This window comes from Camelus dromedarius, chromosome 14, assembly GCF_036321535.1.
Source record: "Camelus dromedarius isolate mCamDro1 chromosome 14, mCamDro1.pat, whole genome shotgun sequence".
Taxonomy (NCBI): Eukaryota; Metazoa; Chordata; class Mammalia; order Artiodactyla; family Camelidae; genus Camelus; species Camelus dromedarius.
This window is the reverse complement of record NC_087449.1, coordinates 30124380-30142410: the sequence shown is the minus strand read 5'-3', so window position 1 is coordinate 30142410 and position 18031 is coordinate 30124380. Positions and strand designations below refer to the sequence as shown.

Below are 18031 nucleotides of genomic sequence, written 5' to 3'. Positions count from 1 at the left end.
GGAGTAAGGGACGCAAAGGACAATTTGACTAGGTAGCTAGAATTTTTCTTTTTTGTTGTTGTGGTTTTTTTCTTTCTTATCTTCTTTTTTGTTTATTTTTAATTTTTATAAAGAAGCTCAAGTTTCTATTTATTTATTTATTTATTTATTTATTTATTTATTTGGGGGCAGGGAGGAAATCGGGTTTGTTTATGTATTTATTTTAATAGAAGCACTGGGGCTTGAACCCAGGAGCTAAGCACACGCTCTACCACTGTGCTACACCCTCCCTCCGTTTTTTTCCCTTCATTTTTAGTTAGAATTTTTATTCAAGAAGACTCATGTATAAGAACCCTCCCCTTATAATCTCATGAGTTAATATGTAAATTTAATCAGACTCCTATGAACACTCTACAAAGGTTTGGAGAAAAAACTTTTTTAAATTATCCTATATATAAAATAGATAAGCAAGTTTCTTCTGTATAGCACAGGGAACTATATTCAATATCTTGTAGTAACCTTTAATGAAAAAGAATATGAAAAGGAATATAGGTATGTATATGTATGACTGAATCACTATGCTGTACACCAGAAACTGACACAACATTGTAAACTGACAATACTTCAATTAAAAAAAAAAAAAAGAGGAACTTGGGGGGAAAAAAATCCCTTCCTTTTGAAAGTGAGAATGGTGAGGATGTTGGTAGCTCCAATTCAACATGGTCTTTAGGACAATGGCAAGTTCAGGGAACAAGGAATGGTCCCTATGCAGTGTGACCACTGTGGTCTGGACGTCCTCCAGCCAGTCCCGGCAATGGACAAGGGTAGGGTGGGTAAGAGAAAGACCACAGGTTTTCATGGGAAAAATCTCACTGAGTCTCCATTTTCTCACATATAAAATAAGCATAACAACCTCATCTCACAGGCTGAAGCACAGATTGGCGATAACGGAGATCACGTACCTGGCCCCATGGACTGCTTGAAAACAGATGAGTTCATTCTTTGACTACTTTTTTTTTCCTTAATTTTTAATTGAAGTACAGTCAGTTTACAATGTTGTGTCAATTTCTGCTGTTCAGCATAATGCTTCAGTCATACATGTACATACATATATTCCTTTTCATATTCTTTTTCATTATAGGTTACTACAAGATATTGAACATAGTTCCCTGTGCTATACAGTAGAAACTTGTTGTTTATCTATTTTATATATAGTAGTTAGTGTCTGTGTGGTAGAGCACATGCTTTTAGCATGCACAAGGTCCTGGGTTCAATGCCCAGTACTTCCTTTAAAAAAAAAAAAAGACTGACTACTTTTCTTAATTTGGACCTAGCAGCTTTGAGATTTCTTCATTCCCTCAGTTCAAAACTCTGCGGGTCCTCAGAAAATGATTGTTCAAAATCCTCCACCTCTCCCCGCCCCCTCCACGCAGACTTGAGGTCACAGGCCTTGGTGATCAGGGTGGGGCAGAGGAAGGGTGGGTTTCCCAACCGGACGAGGCACACATCTCCCCTTCTACTGACTCAGACACTTAAGGCTAGAGCTTAATACAAAGAAAAAAATATATACATGCGAGAGGAACTTGAGGAGAGAGGAAGAGACTTGTCATCAGAATAGCTTCAGGAAGGGAGTGCTCATGAACGAGAAAGGAGTAGGGGGCCCCGGGGGGAGAGATCCCTTTGGGAAGCAGTCTGACTACAGCGGGCAGACAGAGGGAAGCTCGTTCCTCCATAGTCATCAGTAACTGACACATTGACTGAGAGAAACATCTCGAGATCCCAGGATGGATCCTGGGGTCTGCAGCGGGGGCTCCAGAGGGCAGCTCAGAAGTAGCAAAGTGAATTTTGTGGCTCTGAGAGCCTGATGCCAGTCCTGGCTCCACCACGTATTGACTTCTCTACGCCTCAGTTGCCTTCCTTGTGAAACAGGCAGGACGACAGCCCCCTCTCAGGGTCACCAGGATCAAATAAGACACCTGACGTCATCCTTTTGCTTTGATAAATGAAATTTACTCAGTGACTGTGGTTGATTTCACCAAGACAAGTGAATCACTAAAAAAAGAGACTGCACAATGATCTTCCACCCAGAGGCTACTTCTGATTTGAAAAGTCAGCTGAGGGCCAAAGGCTTGGAGGTTGAGCAAAGGATCTGATAACACCCTCCACCCCACCCCAAGTGGGGAGTGGACTGGATTTTGCCAGTTCTAGCCCAGCTCACAGGAGCCACTCTCTCCATGCCAGAGGCTTGGGCCTCACCAGGATCAGTGAGTCCATTCCGGAGCGCCCTGCTCCCTTGGAAACCAGACCTGGGGATGCTGTGTGGGTCAGGAGGCTCCCAGTAGCCCCACTCCCCAGGGGCAGGTTACCATTACTCAGGAGAGGAAGTCCAACCTCCTGACCACAAGGACATGATGCCCTGTCCTGGACCAAACAGCAAGGAGCCTTTCCCAGAATCAAAACTCCTGCAGGGACTTCGGCAAAGTCCTAGGCATCCTGAAAAGGGTGTTTAAGAAATGGAATAAGCAGAGCTGGACAAAACCAGAAAGCCTAAATCGCCCATGACCTGTCACGGGGGTCAGCAGCCCTGAGGTCCTGTCTCACTTCCCCGTCGGTGTGGAGGCCTCTGGGCTGGAAGAGTCCACTTCCTGAGCATCAGTTCGATGCCCTGAAAGGGTCAGACTTGCAAACAAAGCAACCGGATTCGAATCTTGTCTCTGCTGCACATCAGCTGCCTGACTCTGGGCAAGGCGTTCCGCTTGTCCAAATTTCTGCTTTCTCATACATCACATAAGGCAATTTGTTCACTTAAAAAAAACCGTGAGCATCTATTCCATTCAAAACTCCGTGAAAGACACAGACATGGATAAAATACATCCCTTCACAAAAAAAGAATATAATCTTTCAGCCCCTTTTTTCTACTAAGCTTTTTCTTCCAATTGCTAAAATAAAGCTGCTGATGGTAGATACAGAGATTACAACAGAAAGGTACAAGCCTGCCCACAGCCGCCACCCCCACCCCGGATGTGTGTGAAAGTCCCTGGCACACAGGACCCCGAAGAAATGGAGCTCTCTTCCCGGTCCGAACTTCAAAATCGGGGTTCTGTGGAATTCCAACAAAACCTCCTTAGCAAGGTCTGGCAGGATTCAAGTGGGTTCCTTGGGGCTGAACCAGCAAGCAGACGTGGGGTGAGCCTCACTGGTTCTTGCTTAGTCATTTGAGTTTCATTACACGATTTGCATACTGGTGAAACAGGTCTGTACTGTCCTCTGCTTCATTTCCATTGCTCTTGGGAGCTCTCTGCTAAGAGTGAGAAGGAGGCTTTTGTCCTTCTTTTGTCCCTGCCTGCTCTCTTCCTGGGGAAGTCCGTCCAGATTGCTGACACCCACAGGGAGAAACTTTCTTCCTTCTCTCGCCTCCTCCATGGCTCACACTTGGCAAAAGTTCACGTGCCGGTGACTCGAAGTGATGCAGAACTGGACTGTCTCTCGGGAAATTATTCAACTGCTTTCAGGACAAAGGGGAATTTTTAGTTGACTTTTCTCCTCCTTGAGGAGGGAATCAGATATTGTTTTCTGTCACTATCAGAGAGAGAAAAGGAAACTACTGGATTGCTGAGCACTTAGACACTGAGCTAGGTGCTGCAAATTACATGACCTGCAATTGTCACAACCATCCTGGTAGGAGGACACCATTGCGCCCATTTCACAGATGAAGGGATCAAAGTCACCTGCTGAAGGTAACGAAGGGCCATGATCTACACTGAGTAAGTTTGCCTCTTTTAAGTCCTTGCTCTAACCACAGAAGAACCTGGCTTCCTTAGGGAATTCGTGCTTTGCATGCCAAATAATTGGTCTTTGGGATTGGACTTCTGTCTCTGGAGAAAAGAAGCAATCTGAGGGGACTTCACAGCTGTCATGGACTCACGGACAACCTGAATGGGACATTTGGAACTTCAGGCTCCTCTTATTCACCTGGCATCAACACCCAAGTCTTAAACACAGGTGTCTAGCTTTTGTAAGAGTTAGTAAATCTCTGACCTGATCTTAAGCTACGGAGACCCTGTGAACAGACTCAGCGAACCTCAGAGCCCAGTTCACAGCCCTTTCCTCTGTGCTCCAACCCCTCCATCCACCCCAATCAGAGAACTGAGCTAACTGCTTCGCAACTATTTACTTTCAGGCTTTCCACACAAAATGTGAGCTCTCTTGGTGTCCGCTGGTGCTCACACAAGGTCAGGCACAGAGCAGGTACTCAGAAACTGCTGGATGGATGGATGGTGGATAGATGGATGGTGAGGCAGAAAGGAAGAAGAGGAAAAACATCTGGTACAGTGGCTCCTTGGAAATAACAATCTTGCTCCTGGAAGGCGTTTCACCAGACACTCCCAGAACCTGTGGGCACGTCTCGCGGGCATACCAGACCCCACTGCTCCGGGATTCTAAACATGTTGAACTCAATGACTAACAACCACACGCCGGAGAACATGGCTGTCAGAGCACAGCCACTTCCCTGTTTCCTTGGTACCCGAAAAACCCTCCAACACATCAACAGTTCTCACAGCACCACAGGGAAGAGTCCAGAGGTAAACAGTTCAGCAAAGAGGCAGCAAAGGCCTTCCCTACATCACACATCTTTGCGATCTATCAAGTCAGTGATGAGGAAATGAACAAAATTCTGACTGGAATGGAAAGGAGCAGGGTCTGGGAGTGTCAGAAGACCTGGGATTCATCCATTCATCCATCCATCCATCCATCCATCCATCCATCTATCCATCCATCCATCCATCCATCCAACATTCACTGCATTCTTAACGAAGTGTCAGACACTGTTTGGGGAAGTGAGATACAGCAGTGAATCAAGAGACAAAGACCTCTCCTCCATGAAACTTACAATTTATCTGGTGGAGATAAACCAATAGTAGGTCAGATAGTGAGAAACTGGGAGGAAAATATGGCTGTAAAGGGAGTTCGGGAGTATCAATGGCAGGGGGCGGCCAGGGAAGTCTTCTCCGACAAAGCGAACTGAGGAAGGGGAGGTGCGAGGTGCAGACTCCCGGGAGGGGAGCTGGGCAGTCTGGCTGCTGCCTGATCTGAGCTCCAAATGGAGGAGCTGGGCGGGGGCTGATGGTCCCAGGGGTCTTCTCAGCTCCCCGTGCACCCTCCACTCCCTGCTTCCTACAGTCCTCAAAGCCATGCTGAAATGAACACCTGCAGATTCCACATCACCATCCTCCTTCCTGCCTGCACACAGGTAGTTCTTCCAGCCCTCCCACCTCCACCTGACTAGCCCGCAGGAAGCCTTCCTGAGCTTCCTCCTCCACTCCAGCTTAGCTTGGTTACCACAAGTCTGAACTTCAGTAATAACCTATACATCCCCCGTTGCCCCTGCACCATGCACCAGACTACCATCATTGTCTGCCTGCTCCTCTAGACTGAACTGCCATAGGGCTATGAGCATGCCTTGCCAATCGCTCCATCCCTGCCCTTGCCATGGGGCTTGGTGCCTAACAGTCACTCACGAAATATATGCTGACTGATGAATGCTGAAAGCATAGGTGAGTTCCTTGAGGGCAGGGCCCAGGGCTGATTCACCATCACGGGCCCGGCCGGGCAGAGGTAACTCCAGGCATGCCACGGGAATCGATGCCTGCCCCGGTGTTGGCATTGTATCCAGACAGCCAAGTCATCCTCCTTCCCTGAGCGTGGAGGGGAAGGGCCAATCCCGACGTGGTCCTCTGGGGTTTCAGACCAGGACTCGGGGGCAGGAAGCACCATGGATGCTTACATATGCTGTGGGATTTCTCTAATTAGAATTTGCATTAATCTCTAACAAGCCTTAACCTCACCCTTAAGCTTCCGTGCCCAGAGATAATTTGGCGTTTGGGGCATGGTTTTTCCATGCTCTCCATTTTATAAATCAAAACCTAATATGGAGTGCCCCCCACCACCACCCAAAGCCATGGGAGGCTGGTGCTGAAAGGCCTGGGGAAGGGATGGCTGGTGCTTCAGGTCTGCTGCTCTCTGAACTCCACGGTAACCTGGACATAAGTTTGTCTCTGACGGCTTCCCATGTTCCCTTTTAGCACCAAGGGTAGTCTGAACTTCTTTCAAACAGAACCATAGAGATCGAGAAATAAGTAGGCACCATCTAATTCCACTCTCACATTTGGCAGACGGGGAAAGTAGGGTCTAGAGAGGTGGTAGCAACTCTGCAGAACAGACACGATTGTCTCCCCTGGATGAGTACACCGAGACTCGAACCAACTCATGGTTCCACAGCTAGTAACAGGCACGGCCAGAATCACCCAGCTCTGTCCTGCTCTAAAGGCAAACACTGTCAACACCACACACAGCAGGTTCAAATGTGATTCTCCCCCTGGCTCCAGAGAAGCTGCAGATCACAGGCTGCACTAAGCAAAGCCCAGGGGGCACTGGGGGAGGCTGGAGTCGCCTGTGTCCAACTCAGGCTCTCCTGCAGCCCAGCATAAAAGCACCCCTTCTATGGGAGGGGTCCAGGGGCTTCTCTGACATACTGCAGGATTTCCCACTTCCCCGGACAGGCGGCAATGGTGTTCTTCCAACTTCCTTTAGAAAGCTCTGCAAATTGGACTTTCAAAGGGTTGCGATGTCTGTGTAACATCACATAAAAAGGAGCCCCGGGGAAGAGCACTGCCTTCCTTACTTCTTAGTCTTTACCTTCAGAGGTTGTTTTAGGACAAGATAGTCTTAGAGCTAAAAAGAAAGCCTTGTGTTTGCACGTTGTACACGTGGGTGTCTGTGAGTTGTGAATGTTGAATGCATATATGTTTGCAAGAGCTCCAGAGAGTGTGTGGTGTGGGCGCAGGGGAGTGTGTGTGAAAAATAGACTTTGGAGATGAAGGATTAAGGGGGCTGCTTTCTTTCTCCCTCTCTTCCTTTCTTCTCTCCCTTTCTCCCTCCCTCCCTCCCTTCCTTCCTTCCTGGAATAAAATGATTTTTTTTCCTCCCTCAAAGATGCAAATAAACATCCAATCCCAATCAACTGGTCATCCATCACCCCCACAGGGAGCTCCTATTATAACCACAGCTGGTAGGAGGTGACGGGCAGTGGGGGTGCGGAGCACCTCACTCACTAAAGCAAATCTGAAGGAAGGTAGGTCGTCTTCAAGCAAAATTGAAATTCAGGTTGGAGCCTATATTCTTTAAGTTTATCCTGCAGAGGTTGGCTGGGTTTTGTTTCCTGTCACGCAGCACAGTGAGAAAACATACAGCGGGGAAGGTATAGCTCAGTGGTAGAGTGAGTGCTTAGCATGAACGAGGTCGTGGGTTCAATCCCCAGTATCTCCATTAAAAAAAAAAAAATTAAAAAAAAAAAACATACAACGATGCTGGAGTCATAAAGACCAGCTACCAAATGCTTTTTGAGTCTCTTAGATTCAGGTCTGTTTGTTTGAAACGGAAACAGTGTAATCAAAATATATCTCTTTGGGTTATTGACAGAATCGAAAGTTACGGCGTGAGCTCAACCCAGTGCCGGGCCCACAGAAGGCACCAGAAACCTGTCGGCACTTTCACTTTCGGAACAGCTGTGGAGCACATACAACCGACGGTGCTGGTTTCAAAGTTACCCAGTATTTTTCTCTTGGAAGAAAATGAAGGCACGTTAAAAAAAAAAAAAAAAAACACAGACCCACTTCCCTAAGCACCTTTACAAAACACTGAAATTTCATTTTGTAAAATTGCTTCCAGCCCTAGGTAAAATATAAAAATGGAACAGGAAATGAAATATCGTTGCTAAACTGTCCTTTCTAAGAGCAAAGCAAAAACAAAAACAACCACAAAAAAAAAAAAAAAAAACCGGTGGAAGTACTATCCATGAATAAATAAAATCCACGTTTAATGTTTTTATAGGTGGGGGCCCACCTTTTAGCTCTGCCTCCTAGACGGGAAGCCCAGTGACCTCCAGACTTGGAAAGGATTGAGGGAAAAAACAAAACAAAACAAAACAAAAAAACCCTCTCTGCTGTTTTTTCCAACTCCTAATTATGTTTTTTAAATTAAGTCGAAACCAAAACGTTCTTTTTCCGAACAGCTTATGCTCCTCTGAGCAACGTCTGACCTCTCAGCGCCTTCTCGCTCTGAACTCCATCAAAGCAGCCAAAAGCAGGAAGTGCCTTGGCACACGGACCTCATTCAAGTGGAGAGGAAAGGCAGGGGGACCACATGTAACTGACAAAGAGAAACAGACCAGCCGCTGTCTGGGCGGCAGCTGGAGCGGAGCAGGGAGCTACACCTGCACGGTCCCAGCGTCTCCAGGAGGTCAGCGGAGGACCGCCGCCATGGCAAGGGCAACGCGGGAGCTCAGATCATGGCTCCACCACTAGCTGCAGGTCCTCCAGCACACTGCTCATCCTCTCTGGGCCTTTGTCTCTGGATCCAAGCAACGGGGCTAAGGAGTTCCTATTTCACTGTGTCGTGTTGACGTCACATGTGCTCATGGATGCAGAAGGATTCTGGAAAACTCAAAACCACTCTCAGTAGTCAGAGAGTGATTTTTAAAGCTTTTCCATCAGTAGAGGATGGAGGAGGACTGGCCTGGAGAACACTGCGAGGAATTTGATCAAAAGGCATGGATTTGAGCGCTCGTTCTGGTGTCTATGTAAATTTTGGCAGTTCACTTGAATTCTCTGAGCCTTACTCAGTAATCCTTTCCCACAATAGAGATGATACTACTTATAACATAAGATTCCTGGAAGGATCAACTGAGTTAATGGATTTTCAGAAAACAGTGCTTGGTACCATAAGATGTTACACAAGTGTCTTTACCAAGCAGTAATTTCAAAATGGGTGCTCAATCCTTATCAAGCAGCCATGGTAAATATTATTTTTACTTGAAAAATGGGGAAAGCCTGGAAAGTAAAATAACTTCTGCTAAGGCAGTGGCAGAGCTCAGAATAAAAGCTAATTCTTCTAGCAAACCTCCCTTTCAAGGATTTCTCAGTGAAGGCAGTCCCTAACCATTCCGAGGGCTCTGAGTACAGAAGAGATTTAAGCTGGGGCTGGATGCTGAGCTCCATTGGAGTCGAAGCCAAAGTACTTACCACCAAATACAGCATAGTGTACATGGAGAAGGATGCGTGGCCAGAGAAGAAGGACTTCCTGCAAGAGCAAGAGAGGGCCATGTAAGGGCCATATTGCCATCCCCAATACACATTTGTCTGTCTGTCTGCCCTCCCTAGACTGTGACCCCGAGAGCAGCACCACCCTGTTCATTTTTGCATCCTTGGTAGTGCTTTGGACACATTGCCTGGAACCCAGCAGGCACCCACAGATGCATGAATAAACAAAAGACAGAATGAATGAGTGGATGGACTTAACGATGCGTGATCGTAATTGTCTATTTACTATCTGTCTCAATCATTTTACCGCGAGTGCCTTAAGAATGGGGACTCTACCTTACTCACCCACCGACACCAGGGCTCAGCACTGAGCCTGGCACCTGACTGAGTAGGTGCTCACTGCACTGCCTGCAGCCAAGGGTGAACACAGTCCCCCGGGAGGTGGGGCTCTCACCTGGCTTCCTGGACTTTGCTGTCATCGCCTCTGCATTTGTAGTTTTGAATGTAGCCCTCGGAGCAGTTGATCTGGCTGAAATCAGGGTTGCAGACGCTCAAGAAGTGAGGACGCAGGCGCCCAATGGAGACTTTGGCAATATCTGTGAAGGACTGGCTGATGGCACAGCCGAAGAGGAAGCAGCCCACTTGCTTATAGAGGGCTGCCACATAGGGATTCTGGACTGTCGACCGGGACTTCTCCTTCAGGTAATAGATGCGGTAGAATTCCCCTGTGATGATCTGAAAGGAAACCCACAGAGGAATTAGGCAGTATTACAACCCATCATCAAAAGTGAGGCTGTAAAGGATGTTTAATGACATAAGATGACGTCCAATACATGACTGCAGGTTATAATCTAGAAAACTCCAATTTTCTATCTAAGAAATAAACAAACACAAATATGCATGGGAGAAAAGATCAAAGTGAGAGTAAAGAGACTTTATCTTTTTTAAACAAGTCCTACATGGCCATACAGTACCTTTGTAATAAGAAAAATATGCAATCAAATATATTTGTATGTAAATATATAACATAAAATATATAATATATAAAAATATACACACACGCAGGCACACACACACATTATACACATACTTTTTTTTTTTTCAACAGAAAGAGACAAGTAATGACGGCTATAGAAAACAAAAGTAAATGAAGATTTGAGGACATGGTTAAGGGTGGTCAGGATGTCAGAGGGTCTGAGCAAATCTCAGGATTCTGGGATTTGGGGTAAAGGATCATCGACAATGATCTAACTCTACACACGGTCTCAGCCTGCACCTCATGCAGCCATGGAGGAAGTTTCTGTGGGAAGGAGTGAACGCCCCCCAGACCCAGCCCTGGGTTTGAATCCAGGCTCCACCACCTACCTGATGTCCCTCTGCATTAATACACCACTGCAGAGGTACTGACGGAGATGTGGTTAGCATGGATGGGAAATGCTTTGGGCAGGATGAAAAGAACACGGGGCTACAAACCGAGGAACTTTTATACAATGCCCTTCAGTGTCTGTGAATTCCCAAGTCCGCCTGCATTGTCTCCTCCGTCCTGAAGGACAGTGAGTGAGTCTGGGTTTTCATACCCTTCCTCCATCCCACCATGTATACTCCTTAACGCTTAGGGGAGATTTATCACTGCTAGAAAAGCGGGGGTGGGAAGAGCCACCAATTTTGATTACCTACTGCATTCTGAGTGTTTTTATATACTTTATTTCATGAAACCCTCACAACCACGGGAGATAGATCAGGGCTCAGAGGGGCAGCACTTCCACCAAAACTGCCTGGTTTTGCATCAGAAATGATGCTGCGTGGGGGATGGTGGGCAGCGGGCTCTCTGCAAGGCAAATGCCTACGATGCCTATGCAGCGGAGGACCAGCTCTGCGTTGGTGGGCGATGCACGATCAGACAGCCCGCTGCCCTTGCCTTAACGCCACAGCACAGCCCCGGCCACTTCCTGGTTGCAACCACAATCCAGGGACAGCGATGTTCAACTCATCCCTCACCACAAAGTCCCGTCCACACTTCCTCCCAGGAAAGGCTGATGAGCCACACTTGCCCTTTCAGGGAACAGAGAGCATGTTCACAACCACAAGGGAAGCAATAGATTGACACATCCGGGCAGTCCTCAAAGTCTCCCCTTATTCTTTTACAGCTGGGGAAGGCGTCGAGGTGAGGGCTCTGAGCCAAGTCCGGGGTTCCCAAGTCTGGGGAGGAGGAGGGCCACGTAGGAGGGAAATGCCAGCTGGGCCCAGGGGTGAGCAGGTGCAGGAGTGAGAACAGCCACTAGCATCACTAACATTTACACAGTGATTCTGTGTGTATAAATGCTTGATATTTCTAAGTGCTACCCTCTTGTTTCCTAGATCATATTGAGTTTCCTAGAGATGGTCAAAGGCCAGTCTGGTCTGGCATCCTGGCTCAGCCGATCCCCAGGAGACCAGGACTGTTAGTGGAACGAACAAATGAATGAAAGGGAGCTGGATGGTGGTCCTCACAGTGGTTTTATTGCAGAAGTGGAAATGTCCTCTAAACATGACCAAGAGTCCTTTGACAACATGCTGCAGAGATTAAAATCTGAGAAGCCTCGCCAGTCAGAAATGAAAGGGTCCATTATATATGGAAGAAACTGAGGTTCAAATTAACTCACATCTAAAGATTAGACCCAGGTGTGCTAACTCTCCACCCAGCATTCTTTCCTACCATTCGTGGTCTAATTCCCCTTTTGAACCTGTTTATACTTTTACCCTATGTAACCTTACAGGCTAACACGTTCCAGATGTTTATTACCACCATCGTGTTCTCTCTTATTCTTCTTTATTTATAAATCATGCTCACGTGACTTTAGACACAGGGAAAAACATGAGACTAGGAGTCAAGGGGCCAGGGTTCGAGTCCCCACTCGCTGAGTGATTTGGGATAAGTCAGTTTCTCCATTTGCAAAATGAGGGCGCTAGACTCCGTGATTTACTACTTCATAACTACAGTGACATTTTTTCCCAGCTTTCTTGTGCAACCTCCACCAGGAGCCTCCCGACCAAGCAAAGGTAATAAGCAGTAGCAGAGGAGAGGCACTTCCTGGGAGATGACACCACAGGCAAGGAGCAGAACCAAGGCCCCAAGCAGTCCCTGCCCTTGGATCACTCCTGAGTTCATTGAACCATCCACTGCCACAGAATAAGAAACTGTTTCTAAACTCGCTTGGCTTGAGCGTAGTTTCCTGTCTGATGCTGAAAAAGACCCCATGGATTTCCACTGCAAATCACAATCTCTTACATGAGTTTACTGATTAATCTAAGAGGAGTAAACTCTCTGCTTTAGTCATCTTAGCAAGAAAGGGTTTGATTGCAACTCAAAGTTTTCAGCTTAACACCCCTTCATTCTAAAACTTCAGTTTGCCACAGTCTTGCAAATAGCCAACTGCTCATTAAAGTGCTTCCTCTTCTCATGGAAAAATAAAGATAAACATTTGATGGCCCCTCAAGTTCCCAACAGCAAAGCTAATAACAGCAGCAATCTGCTATATTTCTTTTGCTGTTTACAGTTTCATTTAACCTGCAACTCTGTGAAGACAGTATACCCAGTCTACAGGCGGGAATATTAAGGCACTGAGAAATAGTGACCTATCTGAAGGCTTTGAGGCTAGTAAGCTGACAGAGTCGATATCCTGACTCTCAAGTTCAAAGAGCCCAGATATCCTGGCTCTCAAGTTCAAAGACCCACAGCAGACGACATCGAGATCATTTTACTATTTCTGTTGTTTCCTAAAAACAATTTCCACGGTAGAAGAGCAACTGTGTATTTTCAAGGACAGGACCAGGCTGAAGCCATTTAGCAGACACATGACTCCAGGATCACATGGCTTCTGGGGCAACCCTGACAGATCTTGGAGTTAATGAGCAACAAATTATGTATTTTCCCCATCCCCTTGTACGGAAGGGTCGGGGAGTCGACAACACAGCCATAAATCATCATTATGAACCAGCCGGACTTGGCTTCTTGTAATCCTAACCCTTAAAAGACCATTTAATGAAATTCGGGCTGCAAAAAGAAGCCGGAATACCTCACCTCTGCAGAAGAGGCGAGGGCTTAAATTGTTCTCCAACACGTTACACACCGAACTCTGGAGTTCCAGATTTACTGCTTTCGGACTTTATTCATTACTCACAATGTTTTTATTCCTGGGTAATAAAATAAGCGCTTCCCTCCACCTCCCTCTCCCCCTGCGCAGCCTCTGTCCCCACTCCCAGCCTCCGGCCCCTGGAGTCCTCATTTCTGCTTCAGTCAGCAAGGTTGTGATATGTAAATTTCACGGCTGAGAAAAATGCCTTCAATGTCGATCCCTTTCTGAAGCAGCAAGCAACAGATTCTGGGGGTGCTGGCAGGTTGCCAGGTGAGCCGAGGAGAATTCTCCCCTACCTGCCTTTTAAAGCATTTGGCACGGAATCTGGAAACTAATAAAGCAGGAAAGCATTGCAATTAAGCTATGAGGGGACAGAAAGGGATCAGTCGATCGATCAGTCCTCGTCTGAGAATGGCCGCAGTTTGGAGAGAGGTGGTCTCCAAGTCTAAGACAGCGCCTCTTCCTGTCTTCTCTGATAGAAAAGAGTTCAAACTGCCCAGAAGTCACAAATATTGAATAGTTCTGGAGAGGGAATTTGGGGAGACATCGGAATAGACATTTTGGGAAGGAGACGGCACACAGGGGTAAAAGAGGCACTGATTCTGGAGCCAGAAAAATCTCGGTCTGAATCCATCTCTCACCTTAGACGAGTGGCTTCACCTCTCTGGGCTTAGGTCTCCTTGTCTGTGAAATAAGATCAATAACATCTACTTGGCAGGATTTGCCAGGGGACTCAAGGAGTGACATGGCACCTAGAAGAAGAGCCCTCCAGGCCTTGTTTTTTCCCTTCCCTTGGAAAAAGGGAAACAAAAAATGAACAAATACAGTCATACTTCATTTGATTGTGCTTTGCAGATACTGGGTTTGTTTTTTTTTTTAAACAATTAAGGGTTTACGGCCACCCTGCGTTGAGCAAGTCTATTGGTACCATTTTTCCAACAGCATTTGCTCACTTTATGTCTCTGTGTACTCTATTTTGGTAACACTTGCAATGTTTCAATTTTTTTTCATTGTTATTATATTTGTTATTGTGATCCACGTTCCTTATTGTTATCACTGCAAAAAGATTATGATTCACTGAAGCCTCAGATGATGGTTTGTATTTTTTTAGCAATAAAGTATTCTTTAATTCAGGTTTGTACATTGTTTTTTAGGCATAATGTGATTGCACACTTAACAGACTACAGTTTAGTGTAAACATAACTTTCATATGCACTGAGAAACAAAAATTGCATGTGACTCGCCGTATTGCAATGATCTGGAACTGAACTCACAGTATCTCCAAGATGCCTGTACTTGTATAAAACATCTTTTCCAAGATAGTTCCAAGAGCTCCTTGGAAAAGAACATTCTGCGCTGGAGGGCTTGGAAGTACCACCCCTCCATGGTAGAACCAGAAACGCCGGGTATTGAATATGTGGGTTTCGACCATTTTATTAAGGGTGTCCTTTTTTAGGAGAACAAAGTGGAAGGTAAGTTTAAACCCAAGGCAGCAAGGACAACCTGACTGCATCGTTTGTTTTATTTATAACTGCCCACTCTATAGATTAGCCCGAGAAAAGTAAGACTTTTGCACATAGCGTCCTAACCATCCCTCTTTCAGAGACAGAACTCATTTTATTCCTATGCCAAGTTCAAAGGACAGACTTCTCTATATTCTCATTTGCTGGAATGATGACATTTGCATAGCATGTTAGAGCTTACAAAACGTTTTCCTCTGCACTGTGTTATCTGCTTCTCATGACACCCCACGAATTATTAAATTATTATCTACACTTTATAAGTGAGTATGTTGAAGGCCAGAGAAGCCACTGAATCAGCCTTGGGGGACAAGGTAAAGGACAGTAGCAGGGCCATCGCTGCAGCCTGGGCCTCCTGGGCTCTGTCCGATGGCATCAAGCTGGCTTTCTCTTAGAAGTCCTAGCAGTTAGCAGACGGATGTCTCCAGGGAGAGAGACGTGCACAGAGCATCTGGTAAGATCACGTAATCCTGTCCAGCACCTGCGCATCCAGGTCTCCGCCAGCCACAGAGCACCAAGCTCCCCCATCACATCTCAGCTCTGCAGATCAGTGAGCTTCTCTCAGCCCAGAAGAGATCTGTCCATTCAACAAACATTGGATAATGGAGAATAATGAAGGGAGAATCATTTCTCTCCATTTCTTTCTCAGTCCCAAGGGAAAGGCAAAATGTAGCGTGCCTGGGTGTTCCTGCTTCTAAGAACGGAGACAGAAGTGTTGCCCTGTGTTCTCTGAAGCCCAGTGCTCCATCTACTACAATGGGATACAGTATCTTTAGTGACTAGAAGTAACTGATGAGAAATTAAATCTCCTATTCTTCCCCCACTTGGTTGTCTTTAGCCTCTTGGCAAGTCCTAGACCGGAAAAGGCAGTGGGGACCTAGATCTGTCCAAGGCCACCAGTGGAGTTTCTGGGTAAGTTGAAACTCCAGTATCTAGAATACAGACAGCAAAGAAGCCAGAGAAAGCTCACAGGAGCTATTTATGGTTGAAATCAGCAGTGGCTGCCCTAAGCCTGCAAGCTTTATGAAGAAGGCAGCTTGAAGCATCATGACTTTCCAAAGTCAGGGACTCAAGGCCATGTCTGTTCTAGGCGACCAGCTCCGCCATCCATGCAAGAGTCTCCTGACTGCTCTTTCTGTAGCATTGCCTGCTGCCCACCTATTGCTCCTTTTGACCTTGAATTTCCTAACATCCTTATAGCATCACTGTGCTTTGCCTCCTATATCTCAAACAGCTTTCTTCTCCTTCCATGGGCTCCACTTCCAGGTTCTACCAGATAAATATGGGGTCTTCCTCAGGCTGCATCCTTGCCTCTCCATTGTGATCTCAGTGGCTCTGATAGTTTCAATTATTACCTCTGCAAAGGTGATCTCCAGCAGGGCATCTCTCTCTCTCTCTCTCTTTTTCCCTCTAGTTTCAGCTTAGCCCTTACACCATCAGCCTTGTTCCAATCATCTGCCCAATATTGTCCAACTAGTTATCAAACCGATGTTATTAGCATGTCAACCTGACCAAGTCTACAATCACACTCCTTCCAACTCCTGCCCCAAACCTCACTTCTCTTCCCTCCATTTCTGCTATAGGTGCCACCAAACATGTAACTGTACAAACAGGGAATCTTAGACCCCTCCCTCCTCTTTACTTCTCGATGTCATCAAATTCTGTTCATCCCATGTTTCCAAATGTCTCACATCCATCCTTTTCTCTCTCTTCCCCTTGCATCCCTACCACTGTGGTTTGGGCCTCATCCTTACCTTGGCTGGAAAGTTGCCCAAGTGAGCTTAAAACATGTTCATCAATCTCCAGCCAATTAACTGGAGTAAAAACTGCTCTGCACTCAAGGAGTCTCACAATCTTGCAGTAATGGCCTCCTCCCTTATCTCTGTCTACTCCCTGACACTCTATTTCTCCAGCCAAACAGGTCTGCTCTACATTTCCTGAAAACAGCCTTTTGCTTCTACCATCAATGAAGCAATCTCTTCTGCCTGGACTGTCAGGATCTCTGGTGAAAATCTCACCCCCGCTTCAAAGTAGAGCTCAGGTGCCAACTAGTGCACTGGGTTTGAGTTTGGGCTCTTCGACTCAAGAGTCTTGGACAACTGAGCTCTGTAACTCAGTCTCCTTGTGTGTACAAAGAGGGGTGATGTGGAGACAGTGCCAAGAGCTCAAGGGTTGTTGGGATAATTCAGTGGGACAAGTGTTCCATGAATGCAGATGATGAAGACGGCGATGAGCCTTCACCAATGAAAACAGCCTTCAGTGACCTTCCCCTCAGCTCCCATGGCACTTTATTTCTACCTCATCTACACCATTTGGCTGGTTTTGTCCTTGAAGCTTCCACCTCTCTGCGACCTACCAACCCTGCCCTGCCCTGACTCTCTTCATATCCTCTGGCCGACAGCTTTGTCTCCTTGAGGGTCTAACAGTGCAGTCAGTCTCCTTCCTCTTTAGACCATAAGTTCCCGGGACAGGATCTGTGTCTCGTACATCAGCTTCCCGGCCAAGGTGCCCACCGCGATGCCTGCTTGTTCTAAGGAAGGTGTCACCGAGAGGTCATCACCTTCTGTACAGAGCACTTCCTACAATCCACACTGTCCCACACTGTCCATCTCAGGTGGGCATCTGCCTGGTGGTCTAGGTGTTCTGTCTTCCTCCACATACTGAGCTCTCCACGTCCAGGAACTAGAGCTTTTCTAGCTCACGAAATAAAGAGCCCCCCGCAGAGCACCTAGGGCAGAGGGGGTCTTCAATGCCAGTTCCTGCACTGGGCTTTGAAGCCAGACAGACCTAGGTTTTAATCCCTGCACCCCATTCACTAAGCAAAGTAACTGCACACTAGCCACATCCCCTGGTAAGCCTCAGGACCCTCCCTCCTTTGTAAAATGGGGTAAATAACACCTACCCCTGTAGCTGTTGAGGAGGACTTAAGATAAAGCATATTAGTTGCTGGCCCACTGGAGAGCTCGTCAGGGCTATCCGATTCTCCTCCCCATCCCCTAACACACTGACTCACACCAACACACTTCCCGGCCTCCCAAGCATTATTACTTAAGGTGGAGAATCATCACCTTCCTATTTGATATACTTTCTAAATAGTCTTTAAGCCCTAAGACTGACAGTAACCAAGGAAGAACTGCTGCAGAGAATGCGGGGGGGGGGGGCTGGAGGGTGAAGGGAACGACCTAAACCCTAATCTCAATGCCTGTGTTTGTTAAATCGCAAACAGCGCCCCTCTCCCCACCCCCAGGGATGAGAGGTTCTCAGAAGAGCTCTGCAGCCATCCGATCAGGGATGACACAGTTGAAGGATTAATGCAGCC

At 46.7% G+C, this 18031-nt stretch overlaps 1 protein-coding gene across 1 annotated transcript in view; it reads right to left on the bottom strand.

Annotated features, from left to right (window-relative positions):
• PLPP3 (phospholipid phosphatase 3) overlaps positions 1–18031 on the bottom strand; it is an 82818-nt gene that overhangs the window by 16276 nt on the left and 48511 nt on the right. Inside the window, exons 3-4 of the mRNA XM_031465203.2 lie at positions 9532–9812; positions 9060–9117 (exon numbers count right to left, since the gene is read on the bottom strand). Of these exons, the coding sequence (XP_031321063.1) occupies positions 9060–9117; positions 9532–9812 (339 nt within the window). The remainder of the gene's footprint in view (positions 1–9059; positions 9118–9531; positions 9813–18031) is intronic.